The sequence below is a fragment of the Lactuca saligna genome, chromosome 2, assembly GCF_052625555.1.
Source record: "Lactuca saligna cultivar CGN05327 chromosome 2, ASM5262555v1, whole genome shotgun sequence".
Lineage (NCBI taxonomy): Eukaryota > Viridiplantae > Streptophyta > Magnoliopsida > Asterales > Asteraceae > Lactuca > Lactuca saligna.
In genome coordinates, this window is record NC_136418.1 from 124,192,296 (window position 1) to 124,211,955 (window position 19,660).

The 19,660-nt window shown below is 33.8% G+C and overlaps 1 protein-coding gene across 1 annotated transcript; it reads left to right on the forward strand.

The window, feature by feature from the left end:
- The first annotated feature begins 15,020 nt into the window (after positions 1-15,020).
- LOC145031488 (PLATZ transcription factor family protein) lies at positions 15,021-18,342 on the forward strand. The gene is made up of 4 exons (XM_078980049.1): positions 15,021-15,430; positions 16,994-17,068; positions 17,445-17,585; positions 17,736-18,342. Exons 1-4 carry the CDS (start codon positions 15,266-15,268, stop codon positions 18,054-18,056), a joined length of 702 nt encoding a protein of 233 aa, XP_078836175.1. The 5' UTR covers positions 15,021-15,265; the 3' UTR covers positions 18,057-18,342.
- Positions 18,343-19,660: the final 1,318 nt, after the last annotated feature.

Genomic DNA, 19,660 nt, shown 5'->3' on the forward strand with positions numbered 1-19,660 from the left:
CTCTCTAAAGTGGTTTTGTGATTTATTGTACCCAAACAAAAAGAAAATCAAAAATCATACTAAAAAGCAACATAAATCGATGAAATTTAATGAAAGGTCATTATTCACCATGAGGGTCATCCAAGAAGTTATTCCGGATTTATAGACCTCTGAAAGTATTTTATGTGATTTATTCCCTTGTTTTCTTGTAACAATTTTAATAAATCAAAGAAATGATAAAAACTCTTGAAATTTTCCAGACGTTCATATTACCATAATGGAAATCTGCAAAAATTTTGATTTGAACAGATAAGAACTTTTAGATATTTTTATAGACAAAATCGTTTACATGCACTATTAACAATGTACTTTGATCATCAAGCTCTTTAGCTTGGTGTTCATCACATGCATCATGGTTTGAAGACCATGCATGGACATATGTTTGTGATAGTGATGTTTTTAAAGGAAATACTTGAATGCATAAGGTGTATGAACCTTTAAAACTTGTAAAAGTTCGAACTTTAGTGTTTGACATAGGTTTTGGTCCTTGGATTTAACCATTAAACAACATGCATGTTGTTCTTGGGTGAAACCCTACCACCATCATCATCAAACTCGACATTCATGAACATGTTCAGGAATGTTCATAAAGAATGGTGTAGAAGGAAGAGAAGTACAAGAAAACCCTTTAAAACAAGAAGGAAAAGTAAGGGAATATGAAGGATTTTCATGATTACCTTGAAGAACAACCTTAGAAGATGAAGATTTGAGTGTGGAGAGGTGTTCTTAGCTGATGATTTTCATGTATTTGGAGAGAGGAAGAGAGAGTTTGAGAGTTGAAAGGTTGGAGTGTGAGAGAGAGTGAAGAGAGAAGTGGAAGAGTGTAAGAGAAGGATAAATGATTAAGATTTTTGGGGAAAAGAGGTGCCTTAAAGGAGGTGGCCGAATTTATGAGTGAGAGAGGCTCCCTCTCTCTTAAAAGTCAAATTAAATAAATTCCCTCTTCATTTTTATAAAACCCAATTTTTTTTATAAAAATTCTTCTTTATGTAATTCTTGATTTATTTAAAAATCTTTGTTTTTAACTAATAATTATGATTAATGTATGATAATTTAAATTTCTATTTCATTGATTATAATCCATAATTTGATTAATAAAAATTTGATATTAGGAAGTTTATAGCCAATTTTATAAAGTTTTTAAACCTTAAGGTTTATAAATTTGGATTTTGGCTCTTTAGGGTTTTTGGAACATTGTTTGATATTCACTATCATATTGAAATGAAATTAGAATATTTTAATTTATTTTTAGGGTTTTATACCCTTTTTCAATTGTAACAAAGTTTGAAGTTTCATTCTAATTATGGTATTGGCATTTCCTATTGTAGTTAAGCAACTTACTAGAATCGTAAGAGTCAAGTATATTAGTCCTAGATCTTAGTTGGATCCTAGTTTATGCAAGATTATGACCAAATTTTTACTACTAGGCCATGGCATGTTGTGCATGAATGGTTTTTATAAAGATGCATGAGTCCGAGAATGACCTGAAGTTGACAGTTGTCACAATAGGGAAAGTTCCCTCGTTAACACATATCAAGGTTTAGGGTTGTGAATCTTTTGTGAGACGAGAGACTCATGAAAAGATAGAATTCAGAAGTGAGAGATGTATTTTCTTTGGCTACCCACAAAAGTCCATTGGATACTTGTTCTACATACTTAGTGTAAACATGGTCTTTGTAGCACGAAGAGGAGTCTTTTATGAGACATTCTCACCACTAGCCAATATAAAATCTATTAGGATAATGCTCTCCGTAGCCGCTTTTCATCATTATGAAATTTGGTAGATGGATGTCAAAACCGCTTTCTCAATGGGAAGGTGGTTGAAGATGTTTACATGATTCAGCCAGAGTGTTTTATTGATGAAAAGTTTCCCAATAGTATGTGTAAGCTTGAGAAATCCATTTATGGATTGAAACAAGCATCTTGTAGATAGAATATTTTCTTCTATGAGAAAGTCAAAGAATTTGGTATCTATAGAAGTGAAGATGAGTCATGTGAGTATGTAAAAGCCAATGGGAGTATAGTAACTATTTTAGTGTCGTATGTTGATGACATACTACTTACAGGAAATGATGTTCCAAAATTGCAAGAAGTAAAATCTTGGCTTGGATAGTGTTTCACTATGAAGGATCTAGGAGAGGCTGCGTATATTCTTGGGATAATAATATTAAGAGATAGAAAGAATAGACTAATTAGACATAGTCAAAGTACATACTTAAACAAGGTATGTTATGACATGTACTCACCCTGATTTTTCATTTGCTTTAAGAATGGTCAGTCACTATCAGGAAATCCTGGCAGAGCTCACTGGACAGCAGTAAAGAACATTCTCAAATATCTGAAAAGAACAAAGGATATGATTCTAGTCTTTGGAGGCAGTGATATGTTTAAAGAGACTCTGTATAGTGACACAAACTTTCACACAGATAGAGACATCATTCATTCTCAATATGGCTATGTGTTTACATTAAATGGTGGATCAGTTACTTGCAAAAGTTCCAAGTAAGACACAATGGCTAATTCTACGTGCGAATCAGAGTACATAGAGGCAAGTGAAGCATCAAAGCAAGTGGATTCGCTGAAAAACTTTAGCAGAGATCTCAGAGTAATTCCAACCATTTAGGAGCCTATGGAAATTTTCTGTGATAATGAAGGTGCAGTTGCTTTGACCAAAGAACTGAGAGATCATGGTAAATCAAGACATCTCGACATAAAGTACCATTAAATTAGACATAGAGTAGAAGAAAGTCACCTCATTATGAAGAGGGTATCATCAGAAGAGAATCCTATAGATTCTTTGAAATATGCTCTGAGTAGAGTTAAGCATAATCAGCATGCTAGGAGCATTGGTTTGAGAGATGATATTAGTTTTATTAGTTAGATGATTTGTTTGAAACTTATAACAAAATAAATGTAATTGCCTTTTGGTGATTAAATAATAGAAATTATTTATGAGTTTGTTACTGTCTTTTTCATTTATTTATTCTTGTGTTTTGTTTTGCATCTTTTACTACCATAATAACTTGATTATTCAAATTCCACAGTCATTCATACTTAGGGAAGTAAGTAGTGAATTAAGACTATCATGAACTGTAATATAGATTGTCTAAGAGGGTTAAACATAGCAATTCTATTGATATAACATTCATGAGTAGTTAGAAATAGAGATTTAAGTATTGGGTAAACCCATGCTCAGATAGTTATTCTATCACTAGTAATTCTGAGATGATAAATATCTTATATTCTTGAACCAGAGATATATGAGTTGTAATTTTCAAGTCAGTTGTGCATTGATATTGTGAAAACATATCAATAACATGATGTTATAAAATGCAATATCGTGTATGATTTGGTGAGTAAAGGATACAAGCATATACATCAAAGTTTATTTGTTCCTTTTGCCTTAATAGGAAAAGCGATATCTTTGGACACCTTGGTGACTTGGTGTTGACTTACACTGCTAGGCCCAACCAGGACTCGATTTATGTGTTCCATTTGAAGTCTTATGTCGTCATCACAAATCAGGAAATCGAGAAACAAAAGTTGGACAATGAGATTGATTCTAATCCATGTCTCATGTCTGTATGATATCTGGTAGAATGGAGGAATATTTGATCACTTATCTTAGGACCAATGTTTGTTCAGATCAGAGCTTTGCAGTTGCTATGAAAGCACTCTTTGTTGTTTAATTTAGAAGTTATACTGGTAATTGCAGTTATAGACTTATCCAAGTGGGAGACTACTGGATTAGATATCTAATCCAATAATTGAATTAGTATATATACTTGAATTATTAGCAAAGTCCTTTTAGGTTGACCTCAAAGCTAGTAATTTAATAGGATGACTTTCAGAGAGAGAATAATTTATTGATTTATTATATTTTTAATAAATATAAATAAATGAATTTATTAATATGTTATGAAAATAATATATTAATTATAAATTGTATTATTTAATTAATAATTAATCAGAAAATAATTAGAATTAATTTTGGGATTCATTGAATTAATTAATAGTGTAAGGACCTAAGCTGTAACTGTGAAATACTTAAACGAAAGGAGTTCTAGAACCTTCCACATGAGGGTAGATGGTTTTGGGGTTTTTCTAGGGTTCTAGAATATCCGTTGGAGATACTCAGGAAACCAAATAATTACTTGATTTAACATATTATTATTTTAATCAAGTAAGGGTTATCTAGGGTTTCTTAGGTAGCTATAAATAGGGTCCTCCCACTCCAAATTTTAGCCATCCCATAAGCTAAGAAGACAATCAAAATTTTATCTCTCCGCTTTCCTCTCTTCAAGTTTCCTATTTGCTAGGTTTGTGTATGAACCATCAGAGGCAAGAGATTTCTGGTACTAGTTTTCAAGTAATTACAAGTAGGTTTGTTTGATTGTTTACTACAATAATAAAAAAATATGTTTTTCTTCTTCAATTTTAGAAATTACCTAGGGTTATAAAATACTTGTTGTTCAATATACTGTTACTTCAATAGAGTTATGACTAGATCTAATAGGTTGCATGTTACCTTAAGAGTATAAAGATTTATCTACGTTATTGCATGGAAAACCCATCACTCTCGAAGTTCAAGACGATAGGGTGCCTTGGATATACATGACACACTAGACACAAAATTGATCCTAAATTCTAATTAATGCTCTGAAGGCACACTAGGTAGGTCCTTGGGATACACATCCGGGAACTCACAAGCTATTGGCACTTTTGGCAAGTTTTCTTTCTTCTCCTCGCGGGTTTTTATTACATAGGTCGAGAATCCATCACATCTATGTTGTAGGTATTTTTAGACTTTACAACGGAAAAAAATATAGACTTAATTGTAGTACTCTCTCATCGGATAGTAACTTCTCCCCCACTAGGAGTTCACACTTATACTATCTTCTGCCTACAGTGGGTCAACGCTTCAAACTCGTTTAGCCAATCCATGCCTACTATTACGCTCATATCTCGCATAGGAATGGGAATAAGATTTATTGTGAAACTATCGTTACTAATTTATCAGGTACAACTATGCTAAACTTTTAATATATTAATTGTTCAATCGTCGGCTATTTCTACTCTTAAAGGATGATCTAAATTTCCTATGGCATGACTAAAGTTTTTGCTAAACCTAAGTGATATGAAATAATGAGTTGCTCCATAATCAAATAACACTAAGACATGCATGGAGTTGACTAGAAACGTATCGGCTATGATGTCAAGTGTTTCTTTGGTTTCTTCTGCCATGAGCTGAAAAGCTCTCCTCTTAGCATTAGGGGCTTCGACTCTCCCTTGATGTCCATCAGTTAACTTTAGGGTTGCACATGTTGGAGCCTGCATTGCTCCCATATGCTTTAGGATAGGACATTAAGCCTTAAAGTGTTAGATCTCGTTACAGTTGAAATAGACGTGCATGTTCTGTTGGTAGTCCCTGGCATAGTGCCTTTCGTTGCCATACTTGTGGCATCATGGTTGTGTTCTACAAGGACCATCATGGAACATTCCACACTTACTGCAAGTGCGTCCCTTTTGACCTCCAAACCTTGAAGTAGTAGACTTGAACTTTTTGGCTGCCAGCTGTGATGGAGCTAGAATATGCGTCTTCTCCTTTGTCTGGATCTCCAACTCTATTTCTCTTCTCCAAGCATAATCCTGCATCACTGCCAATGTCTTGTAGCGATTGTTTACTACAAACTCTCTAATTTCAGTCTTGAGTATACTCATATACCTAGACATATTCGCTTGTTCTGAGAATGCATACTCAGGGAAAACAAGGATCTCTGTGTGAACATTTTGGTGATTTCCATCATCGATCCAATTGTCTGATTGAGCGATAAAAACTCCTGAGCTATTCGCTCCTTTTCCATTATGGGTACATACTCCCTAAAATTTTCTACAAATTGTTCCCATGTTACTTCATCATTTTCGGTCAACGAATAATCCTTTGTGACAAAGTTTCACCATTACTTCTGTCCATGATGGAGGAGATTTGTGCATACATAAACTTCAGGTTAACTAGGAAAGTGAAAGTGTAGAAGCATCCTTCTACATCAAAGATCCATCTCATGGAAGAAATCGGGTCTCATATACCATGAAAATCTAGGGGCTTCTTGTTATTGAACTCTCGATAAGGCATGTACTTATCTGCAGACAAGGATGTAACAGCAACAACAATGGTGATGGTGGTAGTCGTACTAGCAACAACAACATACCGTTTGTCAAATAGAGTGATTAGTTCGGTTTTGATACTTTCAAACAATTATGGGATTATCTCTCATATAGTTGCTGCTACCACTGTCTCTATCCAATCATGTATGTCAGCCTCACTTGCTCCCGAGCCTTCCGATCAAGAACCAGAACTGCTTGCTCTTATGATCATCACCATGTTAAGGATGAGAAATAGGAGTGTTTTAATACATATATATTTGAGTTATTTAGAGATAACAATAAGCCCTTTCCAGTTCCTTAGTAACATTACGAATCTTCCTGATTATGTATGGATCCTGTGCTTCTGGTAGTACGAGCACATACTACCTTCCACACCTATCCATACTAGATCCAATAATTTCCACAGTGTTTCTAAGTTACTACACTCTCTTATCTACCATTCTTTTCACATACTCATTGTTCAAAGGCCTAACTACTCTCTTTCCTAGATATATCTCATAGGATTTCTTTCATTACCCTTTCTAATGGTTGAGAAAGAACTTTCACTAATACTAACTATTTATTAGGAAATATACGATTACATGTTGTAGGATCAAATCGTTTGTTAACTGGATGGTATGATACTACAACGGTTAGACTCAAACAAGAGCTGGGCAATAACGCTAAATCAGGCAGTCTAAAACTATAAAAAATTAGGGCATGCAACCTAACGTATTTTTTAAATAGGTAGTTTAGAATTACTAAAGGTTCTAAGTAGCATTTAACAATCAAGTCTCTAGACTATAAGGCATCTTAGGTATTAGGAAAACTCTAACCTATAATTCTTAGTAAGATCCCTAGTCTACATACTAGCATGCATTTCTAACAGATCATCTATCATTAGATATAGATATTTTGAGAATCACTTTCCTTTCTGAGCTCTGCCTGACTGTACGCATCGCATCCTTCCCCTCTTATATTATTTCTTTTATAAAAATTTTGTTTAAGATATTTAGATCCTTAGTTTCAGTCTAAAATCACATGAGTGTTCATCCAATTTGTTTAAACCGGGGCTTTGATACCAACTTGCTACATCCCGAATTTCAAAGGAAATTTTTTCATATTTATTAAACATATAAGTTTTACAAAATATTACAATCAATTATTATATAAAAGAGTATCTTAGTAAAAGTCTATAAAACTTTATTGACGCTTCGATGCCAATACAATCATACGTGAGCCTTTCCAAAGTCAGATGAACAACTTGTAAGGCGGTTATTGAACAAATGTAAGCCAAGGCTTAGTGAATTCCCTCTAAATATTCCATACCACAACACATAGACAATGCATACACACAATGACTTTTAACATATAGTTGGTCTGCCCCTTTAGCCTTTAGCAAAAACTCGTATCCCCCATTTTTCCTATAGTATATAGCTGGTCCACACCTTTGCCTTTAGCATAAAGCTATTCCACTTGAGTCTATTAGCCTTCAACACAATGTTGGTCCGCCCTCAATTCCCACATAATATATTAATACATATAGCAAGCGTTATTCCTACGTTACAAACAACTATCTAGCCTAATTTCTTAAGTGCATACTACAAACATCTATATCCTAACATATAGATGATATATACCGGAGTATACAATATAGTGAGATGAACTCACCTTGACAGATTCTTATGGATTAATAGTTAACCAAAACATTTAGCTGATGAACAACACTTCAACGAGGATTAACCTATATTATTACAATTTATTAGTTCTACTGGAATCTGTAATGTAGGATAGATCTAACACTAATCCCAATGAATATTGATGGTTCTATCAAATAAGGATCTGCCTGGCCGGACAGTTGGTAGGCAGGATCATTTCGTTGTATAGCTTTTCTGAACTCCAACAACCAAGCCAATGTAATGATTATAGGCACCTTTCCTATAAGTAGATCAATCAGTATTTTGACTTAGGATTACTAATAAATCTTACTTATAGGTTCATAATAACGACTTATGACTATAAATATAAGTTACACTGAAATCAAGAGAATGTAGCTCAACTTACAAATGTTTTAGCAAAAACTACGAAAAATACGCGGACATAATCATGAATCGAACTCTGTTATTTTCCTAGCACTCCGGGACCTTAGAACCTTACTAAAATACTCCAAACTTGGGAGGAAGTCGGACTCGATGGAACTAAAGAAAGTAGAGAGAGATATTTTGAAATTGGGGTGAGAAGGAGTGATATTCAGAAAGGTATTTATAGGGGAGAGGGAAGCGCACTGCGCACTTGGACCTTGCTGACACCTCTCTTCTTTTAACGTGTCGTGCTTCGGTGATTCCACATATCTTCTTTCTAGAAGGTGAAGCATACCACACTCTTATGGTGCCATGTGTCATGTCCGTAACTTGCCACATCACCATGCCTCTTGGAGGAAATGAACAGTTGGCTTGCCACGTGGTGCACTCCGATACCGCCATGTCACCAGCACACGTGGTTTCTCTCAGATCTTCAGAAAGCCATAACTTTTGCATACGTGCTCCATTTTTTATGTTCTTTATATTGCTGGAAAGCTCTCGATGAGATCTACAACTTTCATTAAGGCCTTAATAGCTAATTATTAATCTATCGGAAATTTACATTTTCATAGGCTTAAGCTGCTAAGATTGCTGCAAGAATCATAACTTCCTCTCATGAAGTCAGATTTGGGCGTTTTAAATATGTGCACTCTCGATTTTATGACTACTCCGAATTTCATTTAGATTGCTTAAGCTAATAAGCCACCTATCTAAAACTCACATTTTCGATACGTTGAGTCATGTCGTTTAAACATAAAACTTCGAAGAAGCATAACTTCTTCATACAAAGTCAGATTTAGGCATTCTACATATCTACCAAAATCATATTGATGTTTCCTACATGTCCATGACAATTACTTTTGGCTCAAGATTAATATATTTTTATTTCGTATTTTATAATAATTGCAATCTACTGTTATGGTAAAAATGGGGTGTTACACATAAGTAGCATATTATCCCCACCCAATAGGGACCCTCACGACCCTTGCTACAAGTGTGGTTACTCAGACCTCCTATTCTCAAATCAGCAGGATTTACCTGCTTAGCTGCCGGCTGCGAATGGACTGGTTTCATATCCCACATCTTTGTATCCACCTCGTCACTCTCACCTGCAACTCCAACTCAATTTATTTCCTCTTATCATTGGGCTAAGCTTAAGCAATGTACAATATTGGATGATCATCACGAACTCCCTGATATTCTTCTTGAGTATACTTAATTATCGGGTCATGCATGTCTGCTTAGTGGATGCATGCTCAGAGCAAAACAGGGCTATCTCGTGGAACATCCTGGTGATCTCAATCACCATCTCTGTCGTCTATCGGAGCGGGTGGTACTCCTAAGCCAATCGCTCCCTCTCCACCAAGGGAACGTACCTATCACAGAAAATATCAACAAAATGATCCCACCTTACTGTGACCTTCTCCACAGGTGAAAAGTTAGTAGTCACAAACTTCTACCAGTCCTTCACTCCCAAGCAAAGTAATTTAGCGCGAAACAAACCCTCAAAACATCTGGATAAGAGTAGGTATAAAAGCATCCATCAACATCAGTGATCCACATCATGGATGCAATCGGGTCCTGGACCCCATCAAATTCCCCGAGCCTTGTGTTGTTGAATTACCGGTACAACATAATATCTCCCCCATATGGTCTCACGGTAGCAACAACTATAGTGGCTGCAACAACAACAAAAGCCTTAGTGACGACAGTGTAGGGCTCGTCAAGTATCTTGATCATAACGGTCTTGATAAACCTAAATACCTTCAGAATAGACTCCTTGACCAACATGGTAACCTCTATCTCAATGATTCTACGAATCTCATCATCACTTGTACCCTACCTCTCCGTAAAGCTTGAACTTGAACCTCAGGGTATACACCATACTAAAGTACACAAGGAAAAAGTTAAAAAATATACTAAAATCACAAACAGACACATAACCCAATCAACTCCTCGGTACCCACGAGACTATTTCTAAATCGCATACGGATCCTATGCTTTCAGTAGTACGGGCCCATACTACCTTTCACACCTATCTGTAGTTGATTTAGATTCCTTCTCAAGGTCCCGAATCACAAAATGCTATGTTCTTAAAGAAGAAACATCCATACACCTAGGTGCTCAAAGAGCCACGTCTAAACCCTTAAGTACATATCCTAGGTCCCTACTCAGCTAAAACTCTATTCTGCAAGAAGTCTCTGCTAACCTCGACAATGGCTCTGCGTATACCAATTATACATAACCCAAACTCAATAGACATTTAAAATAAAATATTTCCACCCCAAATCCACAACCAAAAAAGTAACAAGAGGTAAGTTTAAATCAAGAATTCTAAGGATATAGAGTCCTAATTATGTATAATTATGTAGTATACACAATGTAATTAACAATGTTAGTTTCAACCCTAGCAAAACATCCACAAGTAATTTCCTAGGCTATAAGGCATCACATAAATCAGGCAACCCTATCCTGAAATTCCTCAAGGATCCTTAGCTTATCACTAACATGTATTTCTAACAGTTCAAATATTAGTTGCCATAACATAACATATAACATACATATGGATATTTTAAGAGACCACTTCTTTGAGCTCCGGCTGACTCTACATTTTGCTTCCTCCGTTATTTCCTTGAAATATATTTTCTTTATACAAAGCTTTTTTATGAAACTTTAAGATCCTGAGTTTGAGCCTGGAATCCCATGAATGTTCATCCAATTCACTTAAACCAGGTCTCAAAAACCAACTTGTAACATCTGGATTTTTAACACAAAATTTTTCATTATTAATTATCGAAAAACCCCATATATCATGAAAACCAAGTCAATAAAATCCCAGGTACACCAAATACAATCATCCCAATCATAGTATCAAATTTTAGAATCATAAAAATTAGCAAGCCAGAGTGTACAATCAAGCCTTTGCCTTTTTGTAATCATCCGAAGTACCGAAAACACATTAATCCACAAATATAAGCACAAATCTTAGTGATTCCTTCCCAAAATATTCATACAACACAACATAACAAACAATTATTGGTTATCAGCATCTATGGGGATTATTGGCAATCCCATTGAGCTGACAACATGCCCAATGGATTAACAACATGTTTCAGGGGTTATCACAAACCCTGGGGACTTTCAGCAATCCTGAAGTTATCAATAATTTTATCCAATTCACATATAAAAACAACATAAATTAAGACCCAGGTGGTAAACACACATATCTATCATACATATAACTATAGTGAGAAGACTCACATTGTGAATATCATCTAGAAATACCACAACTCTCACACATAGGGTAGAAAAAAGCAATAATACACCTACGAACAATAAAGAAATACCCTCTCAATCTACACCCTACAACCCTAGTTTGACCAAAAAATTTAACCATGGTCAATCTCAGCCGATTGTCATGTCGGGACCACCCATAGGTTACGTCATGATAGAGCTAGGAAAAAACAATCTTAGAAACACCCCCCGTCACGATGTGACACACAACCCATCATGTCGTGAGATCTGTTCTGAACAACCTAGAGAATTAAGCTCTTAATCCCTTAAGCAAATCCTTCAAACCTTCCATATGGTTCCCCCAACCCAACATATGATAAAAATTGTAGCTTTTTAATCATGCATGTCTAATGCATTACTTGAATACTAATTAGTTCAATAAAGAGAGAAATGATACAAAAAACTCAAGCTGGGAGTCCAATCTACCACCAAACCTCATATTTGAGATATATGATGAATAAAAGGACTCAATGATCCATAAAGTTGCTAACATTATGGATCCCATGCATGCTACCAAACCAACCATGAAGAAAAGTGAATAAAAGTTGGATCTAACATGCTTAAATGAGAAATGCAATGCTTTAGGACTTACAAAGGTCTAGAAAAAAAAACAAAATGGTGAGGAGGAGACTTTCTAGCCAAGATAATACACCACATTAGCCTTCTTCTTCGACAATGAGCTAAAAACCATGAAAAGAGATCTTCAAGTTCACAAAGGAAGCTAACATCGATTTGGGCAGGATGGAGGTGATGAAGGCTGAGGGTGTGCAAACCTTATCCCCGCACTTCCTTTAAATAGGGCACAAAACACAAAATTAGGATTAAACCGGTGTCACCTCGTGACCTGCAAGGATGGACACGTGTTTCTGTATCGACGTGACATGATTCCTTCCTTATGTCGTGACCGCCTATTATTTTAGGTTTTAGATCTTTAAATGAATCAAAAGCATAAAAGATCGAATACCTGAAGCAGGTGTTACAATGCTATAATTCATAATGCCATTTAATTATATAATTAAAAAAAGTAGGATGGTATAATTCATAATGTCATGTAAAGTACAATGCTATAATTGCAAAACAAGAAAAAATAGGATACTATAATTCACAATGTCATTTAAAGTACAATGCTATAATTAAAAAAAGTACGATGCTATAATTCATAATGTCATCTATAGTACAATACTATAATAAACAAAAACAATATAAGTAAAATGCTATAACTAAAGAAAAATTTGAAAAAGTACAATGCCATAATAGAAAAAAGTATATAATATTTAAAGTACAATGTTATAATAAAAAATTAAAACAAAAGTAATATGCTATATAAAAATATAAATATGGAAAAGTAAGATGCTATAAATTACAACTACAATTCTATTGGTTCATGTCTCTTCGTTTTAACCATCATAAGCTTAGAAATACCCGCCTGAAATCGATTTAAAAATTAATTTCAGGCTGCCCTCATTGTGAGGCTGGTTTTTGAATACATTAACTCATTTAGGATGTGACCATGTATTGGATGATTTTTTGTTTAAGACAAATTAGATTGTCATTTTCTCTTTGTTCTTCGGCTATATATTTATATATACATGGGAGCTAAGGGGAAATGTTACCGAATTTTCCTTGAACATACAATCATGTAATACATGTTCACAAATGAGATAAGGTATTCAAAAAATGGGTTTACAAGCAAACCCTTCTGAATACTCTATCCAATTTCTGATGAATACTTTATTTAATTCTTATTTCCTGTAGAGTAAAATTTAAACCCGAATGTAACTCTATTTGGGGATACTTTTTAAATCATCTATTTTATGAAAACTCTATTCGATTATTGTTCCAGTTGCATCATGCCTATTGATAAAAGTTGGACCACTAATCCAAAACATAACACTCCCGAGTTTTTTTGCAAGAGCTCGCTATTTTTAAGAGCTATGCAAAGTACATGTCGACAATAGATGTTATATACGATGTATGTGTGAAAAATATTATAATCGTTACTTCTTCCATGTTTTAACAATCAAACTTCATATACATAAATTTAGATTTTTCCGTTTGTACAAAAAGTGGATCTATCACGGTGAAAGTTCTATTCCTCCGGTGGTAGTTGACGTAGGGCGAAGTAATGAAATGGCTAGCATTATCGACATTATGGAGGATTTGATCAAAAACAATACCAAACTCAACGAAGGGTACTCAGATACTAGGGGTAGTGGTGTTGATGATTTTCAAAAGCTGTTAGAGGTAGTCCAAAAAGAATTATATCCTGGTTGTACTTTGTTTTCGTCTCTCGACCTTGTAGCAAAACTGATGCATATCAAGGTGAACAACAAATAGACTAATGGTTCTTTTGATCAACTGTTACAGTTATTGCAATCAACATTTCCGGAAGGAAACAAAGTTCCCCTTCACATTATGAAGCCAAAAAGAATCTTAAAAAGATTAGTTTGGGCTATGAACTGATACATGTGTGTAAAAACAAATGTTCTTGCTTTTGGAAAGAACATAAGTCGTTGCAGAATTGTCCTGTTTATCATGAAAGTCGGTGGGTGGATAAAAAACACAAAGGGCAAGAAATTGCTTAAAAGGTATTACATACTTTCCTTGACTCTAGTGATGTACATTTCCGACGATGGACGTTATCAAAGTTGTAGAACTCATTACTCGGTACCTGTTCGGCAGACTACCGAGTAACGAGTACTCGGGGCTACTCGGGGAGTACTTAGATTCAGTAATTTATGTAGAAATCTTCTTAAGAAAATTATATATGTCAAAATCATAAGTTGATTGCAATATATAACAAAATTAGATGCATGCTAATACAAAAAAATTGAAAAACAAATAATGGTTTCACTTCATAAATAATTACTGAAAGTATAAGATATATATGTAATAATAATCACATGTGTGTGTTAAATAATAAATCATCAAGAGGCCGAGTAGTGAGTCCTCGGATAAGTAATCGGTCAACTCGATGAGTTTTACAATATTGGACGTTATGCTAGTGATCTTTAATATCGACAACATCATTACCGACGACCATGCCTATTAGCGGCAACATGTATTACCTACGACAAGAATATCGACGACAATTGAGCTTTAGCGACGGATATTAGTGTCGATATGTCGCTAATAATACCTTTAGTGGCAATTATTGGGGTTTTTACCGGCAATAAATGTTGACGCTATTACCTTTATTTTTTGTCGTATTTGTGCTATTATACCTATAAGTCGACTAGTCAATATTATAGTGATTAATCCTTCTTATTCTCATTTCTAAGCGTATAATAACATTTTTGTAAAGTTGGAGGGGTAAGAAAAGCGTAGATAAGTGAAAGATGAAGGGGGTAAAACGATAAAAGAAACGAGAATACGTAAGTGAAAACGACATCCGACTCTTTTCTCAAACCTCGAGTATAAATATACAAAACACCATATGGGTTTCGTATTGGTTCCCCCCCAGGCATTCATTTATTAGGGTTTTTATCCTCTATACTCATCCTCACCCTTTCTCTCTCTGCACACTCATCATCATCTCTCTCTATATATATACACACTCATCACACACCTCACTCAGATATGTATCAACGACTGTGCTTTCAGTAACCTCACAGAAACAGAAACAGAGAGACTGAGAGAGAGAGAGAGAGGGACACACAGAGAGAGAGAGAGAGAGAGAGAGAGAGAGATTTACAGAGATAAGGGTGATGAAGCCTGCATGGTTAGAAGGATTAATGGAGGAGAGTTTCTTTGGGATATGTGGGGTCCATGAGAATAAAAGAAAGAATGAGAAGAACATATTTTGCTTGGATTGCTGTCAAAGCTTTTGCCCTCACTGTCTTCCAACTCATCACTCTCATCCACTTCTTCAGGTACCATGCAAACGATATGGAATATACATATTTCATATCAAGTCATTAAGTCATCTTCTTTAATTTCATGCATGGAATATATAATTAATATAACAACGACTGAACATCATCCTACTTCCTTCAGTCACTACATTAATGATTATATATACATATATCGTAAACAAATTTCTTGAATTCAACTCTATCCAGTCTTTATATGTATAATTTAGTGTTTATAGGCTTAAATTCCATGTTGACATTTGTTGTTGTCTTTGCTTCTTTGTGAGAATTAAAACAAAAAATGGGTTTTCATTTTTTTTGTGAGGAATAGGAAATTAAGTCTCTTTTTTTTTTTTTGGAGAATTTTGAGAATTAGTAAAAATTAAGTCAATCAACTTTAAAAACAAATCAAGAAATTGGTTTTCTCAATCAATGTTCTTCTTTGTTGCCAAAATTATGGGTGTTAATTGAACTTCCAAAAAGCCAAAAAAGGGCATGTAAAGTTTATGGGATTCTGTTATTCATGTTACTTCTCCTAATATATAGTATCTTTTATTAATCTAAGTACTTAAATATCTTTTGGACACACATGAATTATATATAAAAACAAAAGTATTTGAACTAATATTTAAAAATAATGGAATTTAGGCATGTGTAAAAAGTCGAAATTAACCTCCACCAAAGACAATTTATACGAATATCACCAATTATGCATAAGGATAATAAGTACAGGATGATAACTACACTTAAAATTTTCCAAGAAAAGAGGAAATCTTATAATTAATTCAATACATCATAAATTAAAACACATTTAATCGTTTTACAACTTTTACGTATAGAAAAATCACTTTTGTGTTGTGTTAGTTTTTTAAATAATAATAACAATACTAAAAGAAACAATCGAATATTTTTATATAATTAATTAATGGTATTTAATATCTGAATCGACATATGTGTATTTATATATTTAAACTGAAAAATTAAAATACAAAATTGGCATTTGCTTTCACCTGCAGAGGCTCTCTCAGCTGTTGCTTTCAAAGAAAGTAGAAGTTTGACCAAATACCCCATTCTGGTCAATTTTGTTTTCTATATATCAGACCCATCTTTTTCACTACATCTAACTTTCTGTTTTCTTTTTTATTATAATCATTCGTATCCAATTTCTCTTTCATTTAATTACTACAAAACAAAACAAAAAAAAAAATTATTTATTTATTTCTCATTACCAACAATTCTCAAAACACAACGATTTTCATTTCTTTATGGAGTTTAAGTACAAAACTAATACAAATTCCTTCACAATTATGAATTCAATGTTGCAAAATTGTAAATTCTTGTTACCTATGAACACGTGTATGTATATTGATTCCCGACACATAACGAGGCGTGTTAATTAATTAATGAAGGTATTAAAGTGTACGGATTTATATATATATATATATAATGAATATTAATGAAATGGTAGGTGTAGGAGATATATATGTGCATTAAGAAGTTGTACGGAGATGGACAAGTGGGTATGGTTATTTAACTAATAACGGGGTTCTTGTTCTTGTTGATGATTCATGATTCATGTGATAGGTGAGAAGATATGTTTACCAGGATGTTGTTCGATTAGACGACCTCGAAAAGCTCATTGACTGTTCCTTCGTTCAGGTAACTTTTCTTTTGTCATTTTCTTATTAGTTTAATCAACGAATCTTGTACTTTCTATTACCCATTTTCATTAATAAAAATATAATAAACACAATGTCCTTCATCGACAAAAAAAACCTCTAGCAACAACAGTTTGTAAATAGAGGTTATGACACTTAAGTAAAAATGATATCAAACAACCCTAAACTTTTTGGGTGGTTAAACCAAAAAAGTAAAAATTCAAACTTTAACGGTATTTCTATAAGTTTATTGTTTTATGTAGTGATTTTTTTCAAAAATAAAAATAAAAGAGTTGTGGGTTTTCTAAAAAATGTAAATTAATTTATTAGTAGTGTTAATAATAATAGATATGTTGTTGTTATTATTGTAAATGCAGCCGTATACAATAAACAGTGCAAAAGTGATATTCTTGAACCAGAGGGCACAAACCAGGTCTTGTAAAGGTCCTGCCAATTCATGCTTCACCTGTGACAGAATCCTTCAAGAACCATTCCATTTCTGCTCTCTATCTTGCAAGGTTAAATTACACCCTAACATTTTCTTTCGTACTACAACTACTTTATGAAACGACATGACATTTTTGAATTGTGAAGTGTAAATTGTACTGTGTGGTTGTGTTTTGAAGCTTGAATTTATCATTTATGTATCTATCTTTTTATGGGACCAGGTTGATCACATGGTGTATCAAGGTGAAGATCTGTCCACCATTTTATGTAGATTTGATGTGACTGATTTTGCATTCTCACAATTCGAAGGACTTCGTATGGATAGTTCTGATGTCGATGATCTTAGTCAAATCACTCCAAACTCCATTCTCGAAGACTCTTATCATCATCAGTTTAAAGATTCTTCAGGATCTGATTCAAGAACATCATCGTATAAACCAGATCATGAAAGAAAGAAGAAGAAAAGCAACGATTTTCTTCCTAAATTCTTTTCCTTTGGTAATAGAAGAAAGGGTGCACCTCAACGATCACCGCTTTCTTAAGTACTGCATGTGCATGTTTTTATATATTACTCTAAATATTATTATTATTAGGTATGTTATATTACTTTTTCTCATAATAATGTAATGGTCTTTTTTATAAAAGGACTTGTTTAGTAACTATATGTTGATAGGAAAATGCGGTATGTAAGTCGCAATTCCATTACAACCTATCGGTGGATGTTTGAGGCTGTAACTTTGTTGAGCTTTAGTCTGCCAATTTTGTATCAATATTGTAAGGGAATTTGCACATATGAAAAAAATATATATATGAATATTTTGCTCAAAATGTATATACTTGAGAGTAAGTTATAAATTTGGTCCATGTGTATATTTAAATTTGTTACATATTTGTTCTCTGGGTTACATTTTATTTTAGATATAGTTTGTGGGTAGTTAAATTTAATTACTTAATTAGAAGTAAAAGTTTTAAACGGCATTCCCGGACGAGAAAATATTTATTTGTACGTATTGATGATGACCGGTAGAGTCGATTTTTCGTACTTTAAATTGAAATGTGATGCTAAAGGTAGAAAAAGTATTTCTTTAATACATAAATGTATTGCGGCAATTCTTCAGTTAGCATACACAATTCTTCACTTAGATACCATCTCTAGTGACGACTTGTCGTCGCCACAAGGTTTTCATAGTTGTCGGTTAAATACATATAGCGATGACCTGTCCTTGCCACATGTTTTTAACAGTTATAGATCAAATACCTATAGCGACAACTGGTCGTCGGGATAAGCCACGGGGTGTTTTTGTAGGGTATATATATATATATATATATATATATATATATATATATATATATATATATATATATATATATATATATATATACAAATTCTATACATTTATTATTCCAACATTTTTAACAAATCTAAAATTTTTGCAACATATATTAATTAAGATACAATAATTAGTTAACATTGTTCGAATTCAAAACATCAAATCCAAGTTTAATATTGCATACCAAATTGGATACAATAAGAAGTTAACATTGTTCAGAATAACACAAAACATCAACCATCATTATCATATTCCTTTTCTTCTTCTTTCATCCTCTTAGGCTCGACATTTTGTTGAGAGGTACTTCCTTATGTGTGGGACTTGAATAGAAAACTAGGAAATGGTGGTGGTTGGAAATTAAGAATACATACTGTCAATGATGCATTATATTGTTGCAACTATATGTTGTGCATCAAATTGGGATTGAGATTTGGAACTAAATTGAGAAGATGTGGAAATTGAATCTGTAACGTCCCAAAAACACAGTCTAAAAATTTCTTATTAAAACATTACTTAAATCATAATTGTCAAACCATAAATAAATCCTAACATAATTCAGAGTGTTAATTCTAAAACATATTTCCATTATCAGAGTAGAACATCCCAGGCTGACTAATCAATGGTGTACGCCATGCGATCACCCCGAGCTCTTCCCTCCGCTACTAGAAGTACCTGAAACCAAAACTGGAAACCGTAAGCACGAAGCTTAGTGAGTTCCCCAACCTAGCGTATACCCTGCATAATCACATATTGCATATACTGGGCCACGCCCGCTACTTCGGGCCTCTGTAACATCCCAAAATTTCAGGCAAAAA